The sequence below is a fragment of the Rhinatrema bivittatum genome, chromosome 3 (assembly GCF_901001135.1).
Source record: "Rhinatrema bivittatum chromosome 3, aRhiBiv1.1, whole genome shotgun sequence".
In the NCBI taxonomy this organism is placed as follows: Eukaryota; Metazoa; Chordata; class Amphibia; order Gymnophiona; family Rhinatrematidae; genus Rhinatrema; species Rhinatrema bivittatum.
In genome coordinates, this window is record NC_042617.1 from 342,732,010 (window position 1) to 342,758,295 (window position 26,286).

General features: G+C 44.0%; 1 protein-coding gene across 2 annotated transcripts in view; it reads left to right on the forward strand.

The window, feature by feature from the left end:
* FBXL4 (F-box and leucine rich repeat protein 4) overlaps positions 1–26,286 on the forward strand; it is a 140,447-nt gene that overhangs the window by 18,497 nt on the left and 95,664 nt on the right. For both annotated transcript variants that reach the window (XM_029595388.1, XM_029595389.1), the window contains exon 3: positions 13,464–13,809. In XM_029595388.1, coding sequence (XP_029451248.1) covers positions 13,464–13,809 — 346 coding nt within the window. The remainder of the gene's footprint in view (positions 1–13,463; positions 13,810–26,286) is intronic.

The following is a 26,286-nucleotide window of genomic DNA, read 5'->3' on the forward strand; positions in this document are numbered from 1 at the left end:
ATCCAAAACTGTTCATGCAAGTTAAGTTTGGCAATACGAACTTCTCCTCACAGAGATACTGTAATTTGCTCTCTGATGCCCCAACATAGGTCCTCAAATGTATGACGATGATCTTCACAATGCGAAACCAGAGGAGCTTACTGTTTTTCAGTTGTAAGGCAACTCCGATGTTCAGAAAGACAGATACGAATCATTCTTTTTGTTCGATCTATATATACTTTGGAACACGGGCAAAGAATAAAATAAACCAGAAAGCTAGATTTACAATCTGTGGTAGTAGATAAATGTTGCGACCAGACTGAAGATCACACCATTTGTTTCCCGTAATGCACAAAGAGCAGAAGGAACAATTTCCATAGGAACGATGACCCTCGGGCACAGTCTCGGATACAGTAGAGGAAATCATTGCATGTACTAGATAGTCTGAGATTTTTACCACATGTATAAGCAATTAGTGCAAATTACAGTATCTCCGCAAGGAGATCATCGAATTTGCCAAACATAATTTGCATGAACAGTTTTGGATTTTTTACTTAAACACAGTAACCCCTAGAGGGCTCAGTTTGGAAATAGAATGGTATGCTATAATTTGAGTAGATGTCATTTCTGTTTACTATGCTTAGTATATTTTGGGTGACGTCATTCTCTGACGTTTAGGAAGTTTCTCTATTTAAACACCGATCATTGCATTGCTGCTCCTGATTTTGAAAAATATGGTGCCAATTCATGTGAATGCCATAATGGACTGTGTAAGTAAGGGAAGTAACATTAAATGTGATTGTTCTGCCTTCTCATTTTTCACTAATGTTGTTTTTTGATTTTATAGAAATAAGACACTGTTTACAGCTATGAGAATGTGATAATCCTCTGATCAGAAACAGTTTCCAAACGTGGACCATGTCAGATGTAGCTTCATTAAGCAAGATAAGTTTTATATGCAATTTAAAATAAAGTTCAAAAAAATTCTCTTTAGCACAAACTCATGCCAAATGATTATTTATAAGACAATGAAGGTTGTGAGAATGGTAGTGTCTATTATGATTATATTTATTGTGTGTATATTGGTTTAAGGGAAAGTGCTTTGTGGACTTAGTATACCACCTGCAGTCACTAAGTATTCTGTCTCCAGCAGATGGTAGAGGTGCAAAACCTGCAGTCGCACTTGGGAGACCAAATGACTCCCAGGGGTGCTAGGTTCTGTTTTTGTGACCACCCCCCTGGTCGAGAAGGGACTTTAGAACTTGGTCCTTATCCTAGATGAGGGATTGATAGCCAGTGGTGCTGGCTCCCTCACTCCATATCCTCTTTTCCCTCTCTCTCTCTCTGTCTGATCCTGCCTTCCCTGCTCAGAAGACTTCATCAAAAGGAAGTATATCTTTAATTTTTCAAGGGAGTTAGTGTTTTAATTATAAAATTTATAACCTGCTGATCCAAACATCTCAGTAAGGAACAGAACAACATATATAATTCCATAAACATAAATCAGAACACACACAATGTACGTTATCTTTGTCAAAATTTGTCTACCCAACACTGAAAAAAATAGCCATGAACAATGCCAATCATTTCAGCAGAGCCTTATTGTCCAGATCCAAAAGCGAGGGTAAAAGTGTCTTGAGTAATTTCCTGAATCTCATAAGGTCAGATTCTTTTTTTCAAGATATCAGGGAGTTCATTCCAGAGACATGGCGAGGTCATGCCAAACGCACGATTTTATGGATTTTATCTTAATCTGTCTATTGGAATGCACTTCTACTAAGCATCTCCCTGCAAGAATGTAAGTTGCAGAATAGATGATACTGGCCTGTAACAAAAGAGAAATACTGAGGTGCCAGACCATATGAAGTTTAAAAACCAAGACTTTAACCTGATCCACCAAGAAATAGCCAGCCAATGTAATTGATTCAAAACTGGAGTAATGTGGTCTTGTAAAGAGCATCTTGAGATTTAAACGAGCTGCTGGATTTTGGCTCAATTGTAATGCAATAATCAGCTGTGAAGGCAACTCTTATTCTTAGATCTGCCACAATCTAAGAATCACAGCACTATTACCTGAGTAACTATACAAAAATAAATAGGGTTTGGCCTTTTTTTAAGAAACTCAAATTAAAAAAAAAGAAAAAAAGGTTAAGAGCGGTATCTGCATCGGATGGCCACAGGGAGTGCAGATGGAGGCAGAGGGCCCTGCTGGTGGTGTGGGCTGTTTGGGACTATGTTTGCTGCTATAGAGAGGGTAAAACGGAGCCATAACAATGTTTACCTTTTGTATCTTTATTAAAATTTATGAATCCTCCACACATAGATACTGAGTGTGTTTGGGGCTGTGTGCAGCAAATATGACCGCTCGTTCCAAGCGTGAGAAGTAGGGCCTGGCCTACAAAAATTTGAGGGGAAAGTTGCAGGCCTCAGGTGGATGTGTGGTCTACTTAGCAAGGAAGGCGGCTCGGGAGTCTCCTTCCTTCGCAGAGGCTAACCGTGGTGGTACACATCAAGCAGCAGTCCTGAGGTGCAGAGGCATGCACTATGGGAGGATACAAGAACCTTGGCTGTTTTGCCTACTTCTTCCACAGTTCAGCGGAGCTTGGGGAAGGGCAACTGGCTATCCTCCAACTTTGTTTCCCCTGGGCTGAGGGATTCTGCTGATCAGTGGGTTACCTCAGGGAAAGGCTCTGGGCGGGCCAGTTGAGGGAGCTGATACTGAGGAGCCTTTTCTGGATGTTGGCTGCACGTGATCTGCAGTGGTCCTGCTCCCACAGACTGTGGGCATGGTGTAAGTCCGGTGGCGACCACCCGACTGAGCTCCAGCCTCTGAATCTGTTTATATCCTGTGTGAGCAGTAGGGATTTTTTTTGCTGTCCAGAAGCGGTAGAGAGGGTTTCCGAGATGAAATATTGTGTGCAGGCTTCTACTGCTGCTTCTGTTTAGGATGCAGTAGAGTGAGAATGGCAGCCATTTTCCCTTCTTCTCCCACATATCAGGATGGTTTGGAGATGCCATTTAGGGCTTTCCAGTTCTGTCCCTGGAGGCTGGAGGTGTATGCACTTAGTGAGATATGGCAGGGAGGACCTCTGTTTATTCTTTAGAATAAAGGTTCACTGTAACCCTATCCTTTGGTGTTGCCTTTGGATTTCTATCTCACGCTCTGAAGGTCCTGAGCAATGTGTGTCCCTTCCTTAGAGGAGATTTGGACGTCACTGCAAGTACCTAAGATGATTATCTTGGTAGTGGCGGTATTTGAGAGGACGTCTATTCTGATTGCGGACAGTGCAGTGCTTAAGATTTTACAGGCTTGGAAGATGGAGATCCATATTACAGATTTTTGAGGCTTCTGGTTTGCCCGTTGGCATGGCTAGGTGCCGTAGTTTCATAGCGTGGGCATATTTCCAATGGGCCTAACAGGTTCCAATAGCAGTCTGTAAAATCCCTCTCAAGAGGTGGAGATGGAATCTCTGGAGCCTAGTTTTGCCTTTATTGCAGAGGCTTTGTAGATCTTCAGCACTGTAGTCAGTCACATGAAGTGAGCGAGGGGGACAAAGAACATATGCTTCCTGTCTCCAGTTCCAGCTTAGTCTCTTTACACTTGGAGGTAGGCTTCTGTTTGGAGAATCCAAAGTTCTTCCTTTACCAGAGATGGGCCTAAGGGTCCTCATAAGACTTTTCTTATTAGGAAGAAATTCCAGGAGGCCAGAAGTTTAAGGAAGCCCGCCTCTTTGCAGTGTCAGTATCCCTCAAAATCTTAGTCTTTGTACAGGTTTCAGCTCGGGGGGACTTACTGGTTTCCATTGAGATTCAGTTCCCTCTTTGGAGAGGCATATAGGAAGTTGCTTACCTGATGATGATGATGACTATTATTATTTTTTTTTACGTGGAGTAAAACTAAATATTGTCAGACCAATGGATTTTGCATGACCTATGGGCAAAGCTTTCAGGTTTTCCCCATGCACATCCCCTGTACAGAGGGAAATTGTCAAATCTGGGCTGACTTGTTTTCTATTGGCTGCAGTAGTTCCAGTTCCAGAGAAGGAAGGAGGAGCAGGGGCAGAGCAGATATTCCATCTGGAGGAGGGTGCTTATCGGCCCATCTGGAACCTCCAGAAGGTGAATGCATCGCTGGGGGTACCAAGCTTTTTGGATGGAGACTCTGTGCTCTATCATTGCCGCGATCAGAAGAGGGGAATTGCTGGCGTCTCTAGACCTCGCAGAGGCTTGCCTTCATATTCCATTCAGGAGGCTCATCAGATTTCCAGTGCTGGGGGAACATTTTTAGTTTCAAGTGCTTCCTTTCGATTTCATAGCAGCCCCTTACATGTTTACCAAAGTGATGGTGATTGGGGCACTACGGAGAGGGGGAATTCTAGTACACCCATTCCTGAACAGCTGGCTTATTTGGATGAAATCTTGGGAGATTTGCCAGGAGGTGGTGCAGAGATTGCAATTCATGGGTAGGGATGTAGACCTGACAGAGTCCTCTGGTACTACAACAGAAACTGCAATACCTAGGAGCACGTTTCAAGACCATTGTAGGCAAGAAGTTTCTGACTTTGGACAAAAGTCCGAAATTACAGGGGAACATTTGGCAATGGTGACAATGCGATGGCAGTGGCTTACATCAATCAGCAAGGGAGCACCAGGAACCTGGCAATTTCCTTAGAAGTCTGGAAGTTGTTTCGTTGGGCAGAGTGAAGACATCTGTTCCTGTCTGTCTCATGGGGCCAGGATAGAGAACGTGCAAGCGAATGTTCTTAGCAGGCACATGCTGGATCCCAGGGAATGGAAGTTGTCATGCGAAGCAATGTCCCTTGGCTAGATGAGGAGCAGGGTTCCCCAGCTGGATTTGATGGCATCTGGGGGGAAAACGCAAAGGTTCCTCTGTTCTTCAATCACAGAAGGGAGTTTTGAGCAGAGGGTCGATGCAAGCTCTCAATTATGGTTGCATGGCATTCTGCTGGCGCTTCCACGTCACGTATCAGGGAATGCGCACAGGGCCCGGCCACACACGTAACCCCCAAAATGTATGCGCGTGGGTCTTTTAAAATTGGCCTTTTTATCTTTCCTTTTGGAAAGGTTAATTTTAACCAGTAACCTCAAGGATAGTTCTTAGATCGGAGAAGCAGAATTGCATTTTACTATCTTTTTGGACCTTACACATGTAATTCTCAGCATTGTTATGTTTTTTATAAGTTATTTTATTAAACTCTCTCATTATGCATGTCTTATCGTACACCATTTTGGACAGCTCTAGTTGCAGCAGGGGCAGCAGTTATTAACAACATTTAAAATTACTTATTAACCCAAGCAATGCCAGGTAGTTTTCGTTATGTGGTCCATGACAGGTAGAAATTTTTAAAAATTGAACAAAAGTGAAAATATTTTATTTTATTAAGTAACATCAAGCATATAGAAACTTGGGGGGACCTCTCCATAAATTATATTGACAGTATATTAGATTTCTCTTGTGGCTCAACTATAGAGTACGTTAAATAGTGATTATTACAGAAGATTAAAAAGTAGCACCTCCCATACAAATCCATGAGGTATTGTTTCCCGTCGATAGCAGGGCTGAATTAGCCATGCTGTCATGGGAACTGTCAGTCAGGCCCGGGAAGCGGAGCTTCCTAAGTGACGTCAGAGCTTTGCTCTGAGACTGCGCGTGGTTTCCCACGCTGATAACAACTCTCCTCAGTCTGTTTTTCCGCGCACGGGATCGCACGCGGAGCCTCAGACCTCCTCAGCAAAAAACACAAGGAAAATCCGAAGAAATGAAAGAGAAGGACGCTCCCCGACCTTCAGGATTTAAACCCTGCCTCTGTGGGAAGGTCATGTCCATCACAGATGGACATGACCGCTGCTATTGTTGTCTGGGACCAGACCACCAGCTCGAATCGTGCCCTCATTGCGGTCGGATGTCGCTGAGGGCACACCGACAGAGGAGGGAGAAGATGGAGCGTCTCCGGGCCTCGAGGACTGAATCTTATGCCCCACCGTCAGAGGCCCACCTTTCCCCGGGGCCTAGTACGCCTGCGCTGCCTCCCCAGCGTTGAGCGGCCTCCATGGAACCTCCGACTGCGAAGCATCGCATGAGAGGTAAAAATCTGGCCTCCAGGAGTCGAGATCCCTCCCGCGAAAAAAGCAGACACCAGCCGGAGTCGCATGCGCTGGGGCGGGTAGTGACACCCGAGAACCAATCCATGCGTCGAAATCAGTGACGAACGCCCAATCGCAGCACCGAGTGGACGCGACGCAGGCTACAAAACCGACGGAGCCAGAGGATCAGACGCCTCGACCAAGCCCTGCCGAGTCGCCCCGGGCGCCGACTACGATGCAGGTGTGTCGGCCGACGCACCCTCTTCCAACACATGGAACGACACCATCACGGCGCGAAGCAATGGCGCCGAAGTGAACTGACGAAAACCCACGACGCCATTGACGCACGACACTACGCCCTCGGCGCCAATACCATAAACCAGGAAGAAAACAACTAAATCTCGCCCGCATTCCCCAGAACATACTGGGACGTGGAAGAAATCCCGTTTTCGTGCCGCTGGCTACTATATCAAAGACGTCCAGGGATGCCCCCCTTGACCCTAACACCCTCTTCACCAGCCTCCTCATCCAGGTCAATCAGGGACGAAGGTCATATTCATCTATCTTCGTCGTCAGTCTTCTCGGCTCCTGTGTTTTCAGACTTATCCTTAGCTTCCAAACGTCACTCCAGGGGTGACGTTCTGCAGGAACCCCTGGCGAAGAAACGCAAGGTGCGGGAAAAAACTGCGCACACGCGTGCCCAAGACTCAGCAACCAGATACAGATATTCTCTTGGCACAGACCACAGGTACTGGCTAGACCACCGATGCCGCCGGCGACAAAGGACGCTTTCGTCAACCTTTCTCTGGCATTATCGTGGTTCTTCGAAGTCATGAAATAATCTTACCAGATGGGAAATTCCTTGCCCAGCACTGACAAGGATTCTCCACAACCTTCGGAGCATTTGTCCCCGCAAAACACACGTCCTCCATCTCCACGGGCACTCTCTCTCCAGCCCGGACACCAGCATCACAACCTCAACAGCCGTATACCCCAGTGTTGCTGGACCTGCAACCCACATCACCGGATAGCTCAACAGGGTATGCCTCAGAACCTGGGGACGAACCGGCGGAACCATACTCTCCTCCGGAAAAGATAGGTTCGGTCCTCAACCTTAACATTCAAAAGGTGCCAGATCCGAAATCGACGACTTTGGATGTATTAAAGATTTTTGATCTACCGGCAGAGCCTACCTCTCTACCTCCACATGGGGTGCTAGACTCAGTGCTGGAATGCTCCTGGGATACCCCTTTTCAGCTCCCACCGGTTTCAAGGAAAACAGATCTCAAGTATAAAATGCAAAAATCGCCTTACTATTCAGCACCACAACTACTCCATGCATCCCTGGTATCCGAATCGGCAACGGCGAGAGCTAGAAAATCCAGATTACACTCCGCTACCCCTCCGGGCAGAGATCTTCGTTTGCTGGATGAATTTGCGACGCGCACATTCCAGGCATCAATGCTGGCCGCCCGCATTAACCATCACCAATTCTATATCATCCAATACCTCTACGAGTGTGTGCAAAGGATGAAGGAAAGCTCAGACCTCGTCCATCCTATTGGGGACACGAATCATGTACAAGACCTGAAGGAGGGCATCCGCCATTTGTTGCACACAGTCTATGAAGGTTTGAGACCTCCGCGCGCGCCTCCGCAGCTACCAATGCGGCACGACATATGGCATGGCTGCGGACCAGCTCCATTAGAGATGTCCATGAGAAATTGGCCAATTTACCGTGTAAAGGAGACAATTTGTTTGGGACCCGTTTCCAGGAAACTGGCTCAACTAAAGGAGCAGTCCATGGCTGTACAATCACTGGCCACTCTTCACTCCTACTCTGCAACACGTAGATACCTTGCAGACAAATCTTCCAGCGCCGGCCTTATAGGTCATATGCTTCGTACCATCCCCCACCTTATCAGCAGACTTCCCCTCCGCAGAATCCACAAAACCAGAACCGTTGGGGACGACCCTGGGACCAGCGCCCACAAACACAACAACAGACTAACATCTTTTTGAGCGTCGCCCTGCCACAACCACAACAGGTGCTAGCAGGAGGTATCACGGCACCCATCCGGGAATGGGAGAAGATCACCACCGACCAATGGGTACTAGATGTTGTTCGACACAGGTATAGAATTCACTTCCACTCTCCCCCTCCCCCCCCCCCACCCCCACTCCCTCATACAGCGCTGAGGGGGTCCAGACCTCATCAAAACCGCTTGGAGCAGGAGGTGACGGCATTATTACAACAACAGGCGATTTGCCGCATTCCTCCGACAGAACATCTCACGGTATTCCACTCCCCCTTCTTCCTAATTCCAAAGAAATCCGGGTACCTTCGCCCAATTTTGGACCTCAGAGAACCGAACAAGTTCATCGTCGAGGAAAGTTCAAAATGATCTCTCTCAAATCTCTGCTACCCTTGATCCAACCCCAAGCTTGGATGTGCTCCATAAACCTCAAGGATGCATACACTCACATTCCTATGCATCCTTCCTCCTGGCGATACCTGTCTTTCCAAGTCCATGGCCAATACTTCCAATACAAAGTCCTGCCCTTTGGCCTGTCAACAGCACCCAGGGTGTTCACCAAATGCATGGCAGTGGTGGTGGCATTCCTCCGCCAGCTGGGGATTATGATATTTCCTTACCTCGACGACTGGCTGTTGGTAGCCGCCAATCCGGACACACTTTGGCAACATCTCCAATATACAATTCAGTGCCTGAACAAGTTGGGATTGATCATCAACTATCAGAAGTCCAACTTACATCTGGCACAAACAAATACAGAGTTTTTCTGCCGGCCGACAGGAAATGAAACATGCGACTCCTTTTCCGCAGCCTGACGTAGACTGTGTCGCTGACGGCACATCAAGTCTTACAAGTCTTGGGACATATGGCTGCCTCGATCCACGCAGTCTCCAACACGAGACTCCACATGCGAGACCTCCAATGGGGTCTCAAACGGCAGTGGAAACAACGTTCTCAACCGCTACATTGGAAAGTGTCCTTGACAAGAACCATGATGACGGACTTAGACTGGTGGTTGCGCAAACCAACGCTCACCAAGGGAACTCCTTTCACTCTCCTACCGCACAATGGGGTGCTAACCACAGATGCCTCCCACAAAGGTTGGGGGGGCCCACCTCGACAACCTCCAGATGCATGGCCTCTGGTCACAGCGCGAACAATCTCTTCACATCAATCTCTTAGAATTGAGAGCCATCCAGTATGCTCTGCGCACCTTCGTCTCTCACCTCCAAGGCCACCGGGTGATGGTCTACACGGACAATCAAGTGGCCATGTTTTGTATCAACAAACAGGGGGGCTCAGGCTCCTGGACTCTGTGCCGCGAAGCCCTCATCCTCCTGACATGGTCAATCCACCACTCCATTCAATTGCAGGCCACTTACTTGCTGGGAATCGCGAATACTCAAGCGGACAGGCTGAGTCGGATATTCCATCCACACGAATGGTCCCTCGACAACGACGTAGCCGAGACAATCTTCCAAAGATGGGGTTACCCGTCCATAGATCTTTTCGCCACAGAGCACAACCGGAAAGTGACTCGCTTCTGCTCTGTCTGGCCGACTCCACACAGAGTCGCTCAGGATGCTTTCCTCATTCCATGGACGGAGCCCCTGATGTACGCATTCCCTCCAATCCCCCTCATCACAAAGACACTACAAAAGTGCATGAGAGACGAAGCGTAATTGATCCTCGTGGCACCTGCATGGCCACAACAACCATGGTATGCACACCTTCTACACCTGTCGTCGGACGTGCCGTTCAGATTTCCCAATCAAGAAAACCTGCTGTCCCAGGACGACGGGTTCCTCCTCCACCCGTTGCACTCCTTTCTGCATCTCACGGCTTGGAGGTTGAACGGCGCCTTCTGTCGGAACAAGGCTTCTCCATCACAGTTCTGGAGGTAATCTTAGCAGCTCGCAAACCGTCCGCGAGGAAAAACTATCACTTCAAATGGAAGCGCTACACCAGGTGGTGCGACTCCAAGAAGGTTGACCCATTTACCTTTACACCAGAAACCTTGCTGTACTACTTACACACATTGTATATGGCTGGTCTTGCTACAGCTTCAGTCAGTCCACCTCAGTGCGATTGCAGACTTTCACCGATCACACAACGGCCAACCCATCTCTATCCCATCCGATGGTCTCTCGATTTGTAAAAGGGCTCACACACCTTTGCCCCCCCGGTCTCAAAACCACCAGTTCCGTGGAATCTAAACTTAGTTCTTGAGCAACTGATGGTCTCACCCTTTGAGCCGATGGAATCTTCTCATCCAAAATACCTCACCTGGAAGGTAGTCTTCCTTCCTGCAGTGACATCGGCAGGGCGAGTTAGCGAATTACAGGCCTTGGTACATTATAGGCCATACCTTCAATTCTACCACCGTAAGGTGCTCTTACGGACACACCCCCCTCGTTCCTGCTGAAGGTAGTCTCCCAATTTCATCTCAACCAATCGATTGAGTTACCGACTTTTAATTCAAAACCTCACAACAATGACGGAGAGAGGTTACTACATACCCTGGACTGCAAAAGAGCACTTGCCTACTATAAACAAAGGACCCACTCGCCCCACAGGGCATTACAACTCTTCGTTTCTTTCAACCCGAATGCCCCAGGCCTTCCGGTAATTAAACGCACCATCTCTAGCTGGATTACCCAGTGTATACAATTCTGTCATAATAAACGTTGCTCTGCATTGCCATCTCGGCCCACGGCTCATCAAACACGAGCGGTGGCAGCCTCCATTGCCCATCTACGACATATTCCACCAGTAGACATTTGCAAAGCAGCCACGTGGGCTTCTCTTCACACATTCACTTCCCATTACTGTCTTGACCAACAGTTGGCGGACAATGCAAAGTTTGGTAAAACCCTTCTACAGGCATTGTCCACGGAATCCATGAGGTCAACTGTCACCTAATAGTCATCACACTGTATAAGACAATACCTATGACCTGTTCGTCAGCGTGATGGGAGCTTAGGACTCCCATGACAGCATGGTAATTCAGCCCTGCTATTGACAGGAAAAACAAGTTTGCTTACCGTAAACGGTGTTTCCGTAGATAGCAGGATGAATTGGCCATGCTGACCCACCCACCTCCCTGATCAGTCGACATCAACTCAGTCTGCTTTATCACAGACTGAGGAGAGTCGTTAGCGCGGGAAACCACGCGCAGCCTCAGAGGAAAGCTCTGACATCACTTAGGAAGCTCCACCTCCCGGGCCTGACTGACAGTTCCCATGACAGCATAACTAATTCATTCTGCTATCTACGGAAACACCGTTTACGGTAAGCAAACTTGCTTTTCTATTTCCCATCCTCCATTGAGAGACCTGACCTGTTAATCTTACTCTGTGTCCTGTCTTTCAGCCATTTGGATCCACGACCATGGCATAGCCACAGGTGGGGCATGGCCCATCCACTTAGGGCTCGGGCTTATGCAATCAGAGCTGCCTGACACCAGAAGAGGCCTGTAGGATGGGCCGGCAAGGTTCCCATCCCAGGGCGGCCAAAGGAGGAGAGGGCTGTTGCTGAGCCCAGTCCATGGTGGCTAAAGAAGGGATCTGGTGTTTCCCGAAGAAGTCGCTGTGTGTGTGTGAGCTGAGAGAGGGCTTGGCAGACAGAGCATATTAGCGAAAAGTAACTAACTGGCATTGCTCATGTTATCTGGTTCACAACTGCTGAACATTTTCAACACCAAACAAGTGGAAAAGAGAACTATTCTTTTAATGTATTAACAGGTAGATTTAAAAAAAACCCTACGCTCGGCCGAGCTTGGAGATACGCGAGTGACGCGGAAGTGCATGGGCCTTGCGGATTTTAAAAGGCCCGTGGTGTGTGTTTTTTTTTGTGGGGCGGGGGGGAGAGGAAGGGGTGGGATGTGGACGTGGTCTGGGCAGGGCTGAGACTGCACCATCTGGTCAGTTACGCATACAGGCACGCGCCGGGATCCTACAACTGTGTAACTTGCTTCTGCTATGGACTGCATGTAGGTGGTGCAATAAAGAGTAGTCAGTGGGGTTTTAGGGGAGGCAAGTTAGGTAGGGGGGGTTTAGGAAGTCCACTCCTTTACTGGGGCAAACTGAGAGGGAATTGGGGAAATAGGCCTAATGCGTCGCCGCAGGTTCCTACTAAAATCCCCCCCCTCCCCACCCATGTGCTTGAGACAGCATTCGCGCACATCGATAGAAAATCAGCTGTACACGTATAGAATTTTATAACGTGCGCGCACATAAGCACGTGTATGTTATAAAATCGACGGGTCCATGTGCACGCGTGCGTCAGTGGGTGCCTGAGGGACAAGGCTTTGCAGACAGAGCATATTGGCATTGCACAGTACACCTTCCACTGTTTTAGGGCACCTCCTAGTAGCCACCGCCAGACACGACAGTGTGACTGATACCAGCCTTTTAAATATATATAATGTCATCTTCTCTGGGGATCTGAAAATTCCTCCAAGACTTGCTCACTGGGGAAAAACGGACAACCCACTCCACCACACACACAAGCAAAAAAAAAAAAGTCATCTTTCTGCTCTTCCTTAACCACCAAACACCCCCCACTCCATGCAAACCTCTCAGTATCATCCCTCCAGTGCAGCTCCTTGTCACTATTTCTCCCCACCACCACTACCAACCTCTGCAGTCTTCCCATCCCTTTCATGACTTTGTGCCTCCTGCCTGAATGGGCTTGAGAGGCCACCGCCTCCTGGCCCTGTCCAAATCTGCTCACCAGCCATGAAAATCAAGGAAGTGGGTTTTCGCTACCCCTGATCATCTTTGCCTCATGTCAAAGTGATACGTTGAATCAAATGTACTGATTGTAAGGTTATTTACAAGTGATTGCTTTATAACTAGGGGCTACAGAATAAATGATTTATAAAATCATCAGAAGATTGATAGTTCAAGGAAGCTGGTATGTGACGAGGTGCGCAGATGGCTGTCAGACATAGGCATTCTGCCGTAATTGGACTCTTCTCATGTTTCCTGTGTTTTGCACTGGTGCTGTCCTGACAAATATACAATGGCAGTTTTGTTTCTGATCAGTGCTACATGATATTAACAGGGCCATGTTTTGAGTTCTGCCAGCAGTCCAGCAGTGTCTTCCCATAAGTCAGGATTTTAAAATGTTTGTATTTTCTTGTCTGCTTTTGAGACCTATGTTTTCTTCAACTTGCTGAGTAGTAATGTTTACACTGCATCTTCTCTTAAACTTGTATTCTGAGTCCCTCAAGCAGAACATAGCACAGTGACATAATTTAGGCTAGAGCATGGAGTACAATAGAATCCGTTCTCCCTGTGCTACCGTTTTGTGAGCTGTGATGTTTTCTTTCTTTTATAGATGGGAAACTATTTGGTCTGGCGAGCCCACCAAGGTGAATTCACCTCAGGCTCGCCAGTTCTCTCCTTGTATCAAAGAGATCAACTTTCCTACTAACCTGATTCGTTTGGAAATAAACAGTTCTCTGCTGGACTATTACACAGAATTGGATGCGGTGGTGCTCCACGGTGTGAAAGAGAGACCCTTGCTTTCACTAAAGACTGCAGTCGTTGACATGAATGACTTGGATGAGGACGACGATGAGGATAAAGAGGCATGTGGATTGGGAAGTCTCAACAGGCAGTTTGGCAGCACCGGCCTCAAGGAATGCACAAGGAACGGATATTTTGATAAACTCCCTTATGAGGTAGGACAAGAAGTGCTCCTTATTGTGTATTGTCAACACAGTGTCAAATGTCATCTTAATTCTGGCAGTGAAACGCAGTCAGTTCCTTAAGGGGGTATTTTCCAAAGCCGTTTAGGTATAAATGGCTGGATGAAAATAGCTCTGGGCTCAGATAACGTGAAAGTAGAAGTGTGATCCTATTGTGCATGCACTTTTACATGAACGTTTGAGGGGCAATCTGATTAAATAAATAAATTAAAAAAATGCATCTAAGCTTACCTCATGTAAAATTACAACTCCTACCCAGAGAGTGTAAAGTATGGAGGTTATCTGTGTGCGACCTCTGCCAATTACTAGTCCTAGGGGAATTCTGCGCAGAAAATGGCAGAGGAGACCCCGGCATGCCGCGAACGGAGATGAAGGCCCCAGTGAGTGAATGTGTGTGAGAGAGATCAGGGAGAAGGGGGTGGGAAGGTGAGAGAGCGGGAGGAGGGGGTTGCTTGAGTGTGGGTGCCAGAGAGAGAGAGCCTATATGAAGAGATGTGAAGGAGTGTGTATGTGTGTGAGAGATTGAGAGCTGCTGTGTGTGAAAAAGGGATCGTGTGTATGTGAGAGGGAGCCTGTGTGAAGGGGTATGTGTGAGAGAGACATAGGTAGCCTGTATGAGGATGTATGTGTGAGAGAGAAAGGGAGCTTGTGTGGGTGTGTATGCAAGAGAGAGGGCCCTGTATGAGGGGATGTGTGTGTGCGCGAGAAATTGAGGGAGCCTGTATGAGGGTGTGTGTATGTGTACTAGAGAGAGGGAACATGTGTGTGAGAGAGGGAGGGACAGAGGGAGCCTGTGTGAGGGGCAGTACTGAGAACGGGGTCAAACTCTGGGACTGGCGATAGTGGAAGGAGTTGAGCCTAGAGGTGGAGGGGAGAGATACTGGCAGGTGGAGGTGTTGGGGCCTGAGAGGGCAAAGTGGCCAGGGAAATAGGGAGAGCGAGTGGAAGGGACACTCTTACAGTGAATTTCTAGGGAAATTCAGCATATCTAAGTAATTTTTTTTTCTGTATTAATTTAAAATGTAATTGCTTAAAGACTGTCATGTAAATTGTGTTATTTTGACCAATATAAAGTTTGCAGAATTTTAAGTTTTTTTTGCGCAGAATTCTCCCAGGAGTAAATTACCAAGGATTACTGCAGACTTTAGCACTTTGTGGACTGTTTATAAAATGACTGTTTAAAAGAAAATTATTTTTACACTTGTTTTTATGATTGGGTATTGTGTGAGTATGCCATTGTGTAAAAAAAAAAAAAATTATATATATATATATATATATATATATATAATTTTTTTTTCAATTAATACAGCTCTAGTATTTTGTATGAAAAGTCCTGCTTTCCCATATAAAAAGGTTAATGACAACCATACTCATTTAGGCCTAAGAATTGAGCAGATTAGTGTCTGAGGTCTCTTCCCCCCCCCCCCCCCCCCCCCCCCCAAAAAAAAAAAAAGCAGAGAGCGGGCATACAGATTTCTGCCTATCATTGCACATTGTTGGCAGGATGCCAACTGCTCCTGTTGCTCCTGTCACTCCAGGCTGAGTGGGAGTACAGGAACAGCTTTGCTGCTATGCATGTCCCCAGCTAGCGTTCAATCTGAATTTCGTTTATTTGCGCTTACGACAATTCCTGGGTTTGGTGAGGTTTTGATTCTATGCTGAATACACCATTTATCCAGCTTTACTTACAGTGCCTTAAAGGCTTTGACTAGCTAGTAATTTATCAATACATGCGATATCCCACTAGTCTCAGCAAAGAGATGCTTTAAAACTAAGAGTTAGGATAAGGGAAGTCTCTTTTTGAAAAAGAAATGATGGTTATTTTCTTTGTAGCATTGGACATGGATAAAACCATAGAAAGGGAAAACAAATCACAGTTGTCTTGTAAGTGCAGAGTCCGTAAGGAGCCTCCCTGCACTGTGAAATGTTTTCTTAGGCAGATATTCATTTCCAAAGCATTGGAAGGAGTCCCAGAAGGCACATCGCATTTCATCCTGGCATCAGACTTATGGAACACTACCGAGTCTACTGGAGCAGATAAAAAGCAAAATGTGTGCTTAGCTATGACTTGATTTTTAGTCGGAGTTTTATTATGTTTTCCTGCAGCCTTTTCTCAGCATTATCACAAGAAATAAGAGCTAGATTCAGATCTGGTCCAGCATGAACTCCTGTATGCAGTGGCCCTTCAGGCTGACAGGTTCTGCAAAAGCCAGAACCTATGAGGCACAAGCAGTATGCCCAAAGCTTTGAACTGGGCTCGTAGCTTGTAGACTGAAAAAGATTCTTGAAGTTCAGTTTTCCTTTCTGTAAGAAATAGTCCAACCTGCTGCCCCATCATCGTATCTATTGATAATGCTTTATCCACTTTTTAAGACAGAACACCTGTTACATGCACAGTTTAGCTAAATTGAAGATTTCTCAATCTGGTTCATCTAACTTAAGAGTAATTCCACTAAAAATTTGAACATTTTCTTCAAATGTGTGTGTTTTTCCTGTATTACCTACTGTAAACATACTTCCTAATTGTATATTGACATTTAAAATAGTTTCTAAATATATCACCTCTTTCTTTCTCTCTTCGTGGTAAACATACCATTTCTTTTTTATAAACTCATGATAAACAATCTAAGTCATGCATTTAACAAAACAGTGCAAACATACCATTTTATAGGATAAATATTCCATTTTGCAATGCACCAATCTTCAAAACCGCCTGGGGTTATTTTCTCCCTCTCAAAACTCTCTCCTACCTTCCTATCCATCTCAGTAGCAGTCCTCAGCCAGAGACCGCAGCATGGAACCTGAATCTGGCCACTAGATTACATTGCTGTGCAATTGGCTACGCAGCTCTCCCTCCCTCTGCTGACTCTGAACGCTATCTCTACAGCATCCCCCTCCTCAATGGAAGCTAGGCTCAGGAGTCAAACCCAGATCTCCCATGAGGGTAGCCTCCATTACTGTCACTAGGCTGTTGGGCCAGTTCTGGAAAGATGGACTTTATGGTCAGCATTAACCTCCTTGGCAAATTGGTTCCTGCCATAAGTCATAATTACCTGGCACGGTCTGTCCACAGTGCCAAGCTGTCATCCTTTTATTTATTTCCTTCTGTTTGATAATCTGCCTTTGCAGTATAAGCCTCAAGGCAATTAACAACATATACACGCATCTAGTTTAACATTTTATATAAACATACAAATTTAAAAGAACTTAATTATTTGAACAAAACGTTTTATTTGTATATCTGGCTGGTCTTTACAATCCAAATGGCCGGCTCTATCTTTCCCTCTTTCTGTCCAGATCCCGACCCAATTCTGTGCTCTAATAAATACTGATATCTTCTCAATCCAGTCTCTGCCTTGAGGCCAGTGATGTCATTGATGATAGGATAGGTTCAGCTCATGGACAGAAGTTTTGCTTCAGATACGGTCCTAATTCAACTCCTGCTGGAGAAGCCAGGCTTTCAACTGTTTTCACAGCTTTAAGTAGTTCTTTCTGCCTAAAGCTCCTGTGGCAAGGCAATAGAAAGCTGTTGGGCTAGCACAAGTAAGTTTTTAGCCAGCACAGAAATCATGAATAATAGCTGTTGCGATGACCTTAGAAACCTTGTTGGCTTATAGCTCTCTAACAAATGTGCAAGGTATTTTGAACCAGACATGTTAGCATATTTATAGACCAGACTCAGGATCTTAAAATTTCATTCTAGTCACGATAGGGAGCCAATGAAGTTCTTGTAAAATTGGTGTCACATGGTTCCCACCTGATCTTCTCAACTAGCAACCTAATTGGAGCCATCTAAGGGGATTTCAGCAATCCCTGATATGAATTGCAATAATTCACTTGATTTATTGCCAATGCATGGATAATTGGTGCTAAATCTTTTTTTTTGGCAGAAAGGATTGCAGCTGGTGGATTTGGCTTAAACACAGAAATGTTCTCTGCATCACTGCAGATATTTGAATAGACCTAAGTTAACCAAACGGCAAGATTGTCCCAGACTGGCTTCTATTTCTTTAAGAGAGACATTTACCCTTGAAATGGAAGGAAGAGCTAAAAGTGGCCTGTTTATGATAACTGATGTACAGAGTCTCGGATTTTGTTGGATTCAGTCTCAATATATGATTCAACCAGTTGGCTACCACCTCCAAACACAGGTTGAGTTATCATTGTTGGCCCTTGGTCTTTACCCAGATGTGCTCTGATCTGAATATCATTTGCATATAGCTGACACATTGGACTTAATCCCTGGATAAGTTTTGCAAGGAGTGAAGGGACAAAATTGAACCCTGAGGCACATCCTGCTCTAAGGGGCAAAAGCTAAAACGCTGATTCCAGAACACACACACATGGTTTTCTGTTGTCTAGAAAGGAGCCAAGCCATTTTAAAAACATTTCCACCCAACATAATACTCTTCATCTGAGCCAGAAGAAGCAGACAGATTAAGCATCCGTATGGAAGCTCTGCTTCTGTCTGCTTGTATCCTGACATTGTGAACCAAGGTCAAGAAGACTGTTGCTGTCCCTTGTCCATGATTGAAGCCTGATTGAGCAAGATATAAGATTATCTCTTCCACTGAGAAAAATGCTTAGTAAATGAGGTCCTAAGTTTGTACCTGAGGCAGTGGAGGGTAAAGTGACTTACACCCTGGCTTCCCTTGTTCTCAGCCTGCTGCTCTAACCACTAGGCTACTTCTGCACTCAACACAAAATAGCATGATTGTTCTCACATGTAGGTGGAAAACATTTTAGAAGACTTTAGTGCCAGCTGAAATTAAGAGCTAGGGAAGAAGTGGGTGGATTTCTTTATATAAGCCTTTGCTTTCTTTTTCTTGATCTTTTGATATTTATTTGCTCTCTGTTTCACCTCCTCTCCAGTCATTCTCCCTCACTTACTTCTGCAGCCTGGTGGCCACTGCTCTTCCTGACTCCCGCCCTGTCCTGGGCCACCAATGTTCTACCTGGCCTCTGCTGCACCCAATTTAGCATTCAATTTTAGGCACCCATGACCTGGCACCCGGGTTTTTCCTTGCTTTGTCAATAGATATTTCTGTATCACTTGGCAATGTTAGAAATACTGATGGGCAAAGTGTTGGTCCCAGATGGCTGGAAGAAGCCAAGTCACCTAGAAGTTTAAACTTGGTACCTGTGCCCATGCCCGGGAGAGGAGATGGTCTTGGTCAAAAAAGCAGTAGTACAGGGCTCTGGCAACTTTACAATTCCCATCACTTCCTTAGAGAACCCCTGTATTTATCCCATGCTTTCTTGAATTCAGATACTATTCTGGTCTCCACCACTCCACTGGGAAGCTGTTCCACTCTCTCTGTAAAGAAATATTTCCTAAGATTACTCCTGAGTCCTACCCCCTTTCAGCCTCATCCTATGACCCCTTATTCTAGTACCTCCTTTCCATTGAAAAAAGGCTCCCCTCCTGTGCATGGAAACCTTTGAGATATTTGAATGTCTCCATCATATCTCCCCTATCTTGCCTTTCCTCCATGTTTGGATCTTATGCTTTAGAACGAGGTTCCACACCTACCCCCCCCCCCCCCCCCCCCAATACTGTACCTTTCCCTTAGATTTTTGCAGCCCCAGTACTTCAATAGATCCCTCCTGTTTTCCACACCTTCCTGGGTGTCTGTCCTGTTGCAGAGGTATTGGTATCGTGCCCAAAAGGAGAAACCTTTCCTGCATGTCCTTCCACAATAATGCTTATGAAAATGTTGAGAAGGGCCAATTCCTGCAGTGCACCACTAGCAATGCCCTTCTCCTCAAAGTGAACTCCATTTGTCACTACTTATTTGGTGCCTCCCAGATGAAACACACTTTCATATTGCGATTCACCAGGTACTTTCAGGCAATCTGGACTGGTCACTGTCCCTGGGTCTGTTCGCTGTTGCTAGTCACTGAAGAGGACAGGCAGGAAGGAATAAAAAGGAAGTGGATGGAGGAGAGGGCAAAGAAAGTTTAAAGCAAAACACAACCAACCCAAGAAAACTATAAAAATATCTTCACCCTGGCTCCTATAAATGTGCTCTAGTACCTCTCTTGCAGAAAACTTTCCAATCCCTGACACTATCTCCAGCCTAAGTCATTTATAACGTTATGAAGAACGTGTTCAGTTTGACACACCTTAGTGTGTGACTTTGTGCTGAGACCTTGTTACTGTTCTGTCTGCTTTTGTGTGCATTACTGCCTCCTTTTGTTATCGATGCAAAATTTTTCCTGATTGGTCACTTACCTGGCTATGCCTTTTTGTCTTATTTAAGCATCATATGGGCTAATCCTTTAGCCTGTATAACTCCTTCCTTCCTGCAAAGGATCTCCTGGAAATTGTTGCAAATTCCTTTTTGAGTTGCAAAAATTTTTTTTTTCCAAAGCAGTATACATTGTGTTAACTTTATTTTATTGAGCATTTATATTTAATAAAGCACAGACACTTTGCACAGTAATATGAATAGGGAATAATAAAGAAAATATAAATACAGAAATTAACACTAAAGCATTTAATCATATTCCATTTTTACCCAAAAAAATGATGGAGAGAGCAAAGAAAAAGAAAACTCCACGAGAAATATGTAAAAGGAAAAGCCTTAGCGGGAAAAAAAATCTCCTGCATTAATTATAATATCAAGCCTGTTGGTTCTAAGTGGGAGCTGGCGACGATATTAAAACTCTTCTAGTATCTATAAAGGATTAAAGTTGTTCAGGAGAGAAGACAATATAACTATCTGAACGAAGTTTGACAAAACATTTACAGGGAATAGCGCAAGATGCAAGGAAGCCTCTCCTAAGTAACCCTAGATAGCTTGGCCATGAAAACTGACATTCAAATTATGAAAGTATAAAGACACAACTTTACTTAGATCAGAATCAGTTGCAAATGAAACAAGCAATGTTAACACATTCAATAATCTCATAGCCAAACATTTCCAAAAATTGAGAGAAATTTAACAAATCAGGATGATCTAGGACACCCAGAACAGGGAGGAGATGGTGAAAAGATAGCTTTATTAATTGAGGGAATAGTCTCTGTAGACATGTGAAAAATGTCCATGAAAAATCTTCTGAGAGTCATGTTCGGAAATTTCCCCATAATCTTGGGGGAAATGTGAAAATGGAAGATTCGTATATATTGTCTTTGGTCTTTATTTGTTCATTCTGTTATTTTTATCTGCTGATAAGTCAAGGAGGCTAAGGGCTAGACCAGCATGGCTTGGGAGTGTGAATACATTTGAACAGAGGCATCTTGAATGCTTCAGGGAAGACTTCAAGAAACTGCTGCCAATACACAGTCTACTAGCCATCGATAATTAAGTTATTGACACAATAACTTGAGTTTTCTGCCAAAATAAAATTGGTCATGTCTCTCTGCCATGGTACGCACTCAAAAATGGACAATTGGTGACCAGCTTCTGTCTTATACATGGTTATGTTGGTCTGTAAGCTTGACACTGCTTTTTTATTTTCATGTAATCAAAAGCAGAGGGAAAGAATATTCATAATCTTGAAGGCCAGTGTATAAAATTGCACCAGAATTCGCAAAGATTACTTTGCACGCTAAAATTGCTGTTAGTGCGAGTTGAATGAGGTAATGCATACACAGTCCGATGCAATATTAATGCACATTAAATGGTTGCTTGTGATTGTGCGCCCCGCTTTCTTAACATGTGCCAATCCGCCTCTCCTGGGTGCCCTATATTAAGTCAGAGGAGCCTAAAAACGGAGAACAGGAGAAAAAAAGTCGCTGGTGCACAGGTTAGGAAAATGGATGCTCGTAAAATTGAGCGTCCGTTTTTCTAACCCGCTGACAGCCACCTCTCCTGGGGACCTGATGCTGAGGAGGCGCTAGGGAAGCAAAACTTTCCCTAGGGCCGCCTTTCCACCGCAGCAGCCCATTTAAATATCAAATCGGGTACCTAAGAGAGGTAGATCGGTGTGCAGTATTTTCTGCAAACTTTTGGAGCTCCTCAAGAATTAGCTGCTCTGGTGCAGGAGTTAATTTTTTAGAGTAAAAATGTGGGCCTCAGGCACAGTATTTTATTTTTTTTTTTTGCATCAGGGGGTAATAGCTAATAGCCTCATCAACATGAATTTACATTTGATGAGGTCTATTGGCTTTGCGCTTGTTTGGATGCGCTAATCCCCTTGCATGAGAGGTTTTGTATATGCGTCCAAAATGCGCATCCAAGCGCTGGTGGTCGTACGCTTAGCCGAGCACACTGTATTGCATTGGCCTGACTGCTGGCCTATTTAGCTTGCAAAGTATACTTTTTCTTTCTTTTTTTGCAAACTGCTATTGGAGCAATTTTCAAAAGGAGTTACCGTGGGTTTCACGTGCAGAAATGCTCTTTTACAAAATTGCTTGTCTGAACTGGTAAATTTCCATGTGCATGATCTGTTTCTTGTACAAGTTTACCTGGACTGAGTGGAGGCATTTTCAGAGTGGTTTGAAGTTAAAATATACGTTTTGATTTTTCTCTCAAATTTTCCATGCATGTTATAGCAGATATGTGAGTGGGTAAATTTGTTGAAAACATTTTTAAAACAAGACTTATTCTTGTAAGTCCACTAGGAAAATGACTTGCACGTGTATTTGCCTCCTATTTTAAGGGGACGTGTTAAAATTATCCTTTATGCTGACCCTCCTAAACTTTCTGTTGCATGCTTTTCTGCTAAGGTGTGACTCTGAAACATTATGCAAAGCAGCTCATTAGCTATGAATGCATAACATTTGTAAAGCAGTTTTTATGGATAGTTTAGAAGTTTTGCAAAAAGATTTTACAATAGTGTGCATAATTTTTCTCCAGACTTTATTTTCCTACTGAGCTTATTTGCATATAATGTCTGACAACATATGGTTTGGCATATTTGAACTTAGTGACCTCTTAATTTCTCTTGTTGCATGCTAGCCCATAGTTTCCTATTCAGTACGGAGAAATTGAGAAGAGGAGCTCTTTCATATGTTCCAATTTTATTTGTGTGTTTAATTTTTGACCCAGCAGGTTTCCCTTGTCTCTTTTGGGTTCAAGCTCAATGTGAACCGGCTTCATAGAAACAGACTGGTGGCAGATAAGGACCATCAGGAAATTCTAGCCTGTACAGACTATCTTCAGTTTAGGAAGCTGGCTAAAACACACATGTTTGGGTTAACGTTTACTTGATTTTGTTTCTCTATTATATTTTGTTTTTTATTGTGAGCTTATTTTGTAAGATTATGCTTTTTGCTATTTTTTTGTATTCTCTTACTGATGGTAATGATACTGTAACTTACTAGTGAACTTTGTTGTAATTTTGGTCAGTAATTTTATTTCCTTAGGCATAATCTGCTCAATTTCATTCATTCACCAGTTGATTGTCTGCTTTCCCCCTCCCTTCTTTGCAACTAGGTATCCTCTTATCCCAGGCTTTCTTGAAATCTGTGCTGTCTGTTCCCAACACTTCCGTCAAGCCTTTAGTGCCATGAACTAGCCTTCTATTTTTACCTCTACCTCATGAAACCCTGCATTCCCTGTAACGGTCAGAGGTATAGACCACAGACCTCTCTAGAATCTTGCACAAACGCACACTTAGCCAGTCCAGTTGTTGGCATGATAATTTGGACTCGCTTCCTGCAGAGGTGTGTGAACACAACTTCTGCAGTATCCCTAGGCCCAGCCTATTCAAAGGGTCTAAGACCATGTTGGGAATTGAGCCTAGATCTCTCTTAAATGGTAATGCACCAGAATGCCTTACTGAGCCATAGGGCTGGCCTTTTTCTTTAGACATTTGAGACTCTTGGAGCATTCTCCCACTTCACATTTATTTATTTTATTTTATATACCATCATTCCTAGTGAAGATCACAACGGTTTAATAAGTAACATTTGTCCTTTAGGTCTTTACATTATGATGTAACACATATTGGTCTAACACATACTATCGTAAAATACATTTTGGTATTAAATCTACTTTGTAAGGTACATTTTTTGGTAAGACAGATTCATTGGAAGAACTTTCTAGGATCATATGAATCTGGAGTGATGTTTTTATACGTTTCAACTGAGGAAGGGGACAAAAGGTTAGTAGAATAGGGAATCTGTTTAGTGATTTACAAGGTTGTAGAGAAGTTGTCATGAGTTACTTTGTTCTCTCATTATTTGGTATTGTTTTTTATTCTTGTTGTTGTTAACTCCTGCATTCAGAGCGAGTTTAAGCTGTAAGTTCTTGTTGATACAGCATTCTGATAGAATAAATAAGCGTTCACATTTGAATGTCTTTCTTTCTGGGATCAGTCGTATTGTCTCTGGTAGTGAGTTCCATTGTTTATGGCCTGCTATGGAGAATACACGATCTGCGACAGGTGTGTGCTCTGGATCGTAGTCCTTTGTTTTGGGACCTTAAGGTTCGTTGTGAAGTGTATGGTTGAAGTATCACGCCTATTAGTCCTGAATTATCAATTCTTTATGATGATAGAGATTAAAGTTAGAACTTTTGTAGTATATTCGATATTGTATCCTTACCCAATGCAGTGCTATAAGTGAGGGTGTGATGTAATCTGATTTCCCGGTTCCCATTAAAAGTCTTGCCTCAACGTTTTGTAGTAGATGGAGTTTTTTTAATTGGCTAGTTGGGAGTCCTAGGAGTAAGAAGTTGCAGTAGCGATTGTAGAACTGTAGAGAAGTCTTCTGTGGTTAGTGATGGTTTCAGTCTATGTAGAATGCTCAGTTTTGCATATGCTGTAGTGATTTTGTTTGTGTCTTTTCATAGTAACATTTTCGTTGATCTGAATTCCTAAGTCTCTGATTTGATCTGAGGGTGTGATATCAAAATGATGGTTTAACAATGGGGGTATTTCTCCTTTAACCAGATGAGTTGTATTTTTTTTTTTTAATTGAATGTTCGTTTTAGATTAGAGAGCTCTAGCTGTATTGCCTTCATGTATTTTGTGAGTGTTGATGCTGTCTTTTCAAAAGAGGAGCCAAATGGAATGTAGAACAGAATGTCGTCCACATATAAGAAGGTGATTCCTAATTCCGTTAGTAATTTACACAGAGGAAGCATGTAGATGTTGTTGAATAGGGTAGTCAGGAGTGCTGAGCCTTGGGGGGGCACCTATATTGATGGGGAAGATGTCAGATATATTGTTTCCCAGTTTTACTTGGAATATCCTGTTAGGAATGACGAGAACCATTTATTTTATTTATTTAACATGTTTTGTGTACAGTCATTCGGTTTCGCCATCACAACGGTTTACAGTAATAATATATGAAGATAAAGTAACATTAGGGTTTTTACAGAGAGTATAATAGTTGATCAAGTTAGGTAACATTGGAAATAACAGGTAGGGTGTTAATTATTATATATTGGAAAAGTTCTTGAATGACTAACGTGGGTTTCGTGATTGTGTTGAGATTTCACGGGTGGACCAGATGGTATCTGTGTTTTCTTGGTGTTGTATGGTTGGGAGTCTGTTGGTATTAATGATTAAGTGCATCTGAGTAGGCTCTGGTAAATAGCCAGGTTTTTAACTCTTGTTTTGAAGGTTTTGGTGTCGGATTGAATTCTTAGATTGTAAGGCAAAGAGTTCCATAGAGAGGGGCTGGCGATGGATATAGCTCTCTCACAGGTTGTTAATAGATGCGTGGTTTTTGCGTGAGGGATTTTGAGGAGGCCTTTATTCATTGAGCGAAGGTTCCTTTTTGGAGCATGTAATTCAATGTGTTTGGTTAACCAGTAGTTTTGTTGTCCTGTGATTAATTTGTGGAGGATTGTTAAACTTTTGTAGTCTATTCTGTATTTTATTGGGAGCCAGTGTAAAGAGATGAGGGTTGGAGTAATATGTTCTTGTTTCTTAGTTCCTGTAAGAATTCTGGCGGCTGTGTTCTGCAGTATTTAGAGTGGACGGATGGTAGTAAAAGGGAGGCCAAGGAGTAGGGCATTGCAGTAGTCTAAGTTTGAAAATAAGAGAAGTTGCAGGACTGTTCTGAAATCATTTTGTGTGAGGAAAGCTTAAGACGTCTGAGTGTCAGTAATTTGTGATAACCTTCTTTAATTTTATTTATGTGGGTTTTGAAGGATAATTCTTTGTCTATTGTAATTCCAAGGTTTCTAGCATGGTCAACAGGAGAGATTATTGTTTTTGGGTTTTCAGTTTTGAGTGGTTGTATGGGTGAGTCATTGACTTTTGTGTCAATGATGATAGGATGATTAATTCAGTTTTCCTGATGTTTATTATGAGTTTTAGGGTGGAAAGACATTGTTTGATTTTTGAGAGATAGAAGGTTATTCTCTCGTAGGTTTCTTCAAGCGTATTCTGAATTGGAACCAGTATTTGAATGTCATCAGCGTAAAGGAAATGACTCAGTCCCAGGCGATCCAGTGTATGACAGATTGATAAGAGATAGATGTTAAAAAGTGTGTAGCTGAAAGGGCAGATCCTTGTGGGACTCCTGTGTTTAGGTTCACTTTATTTGAT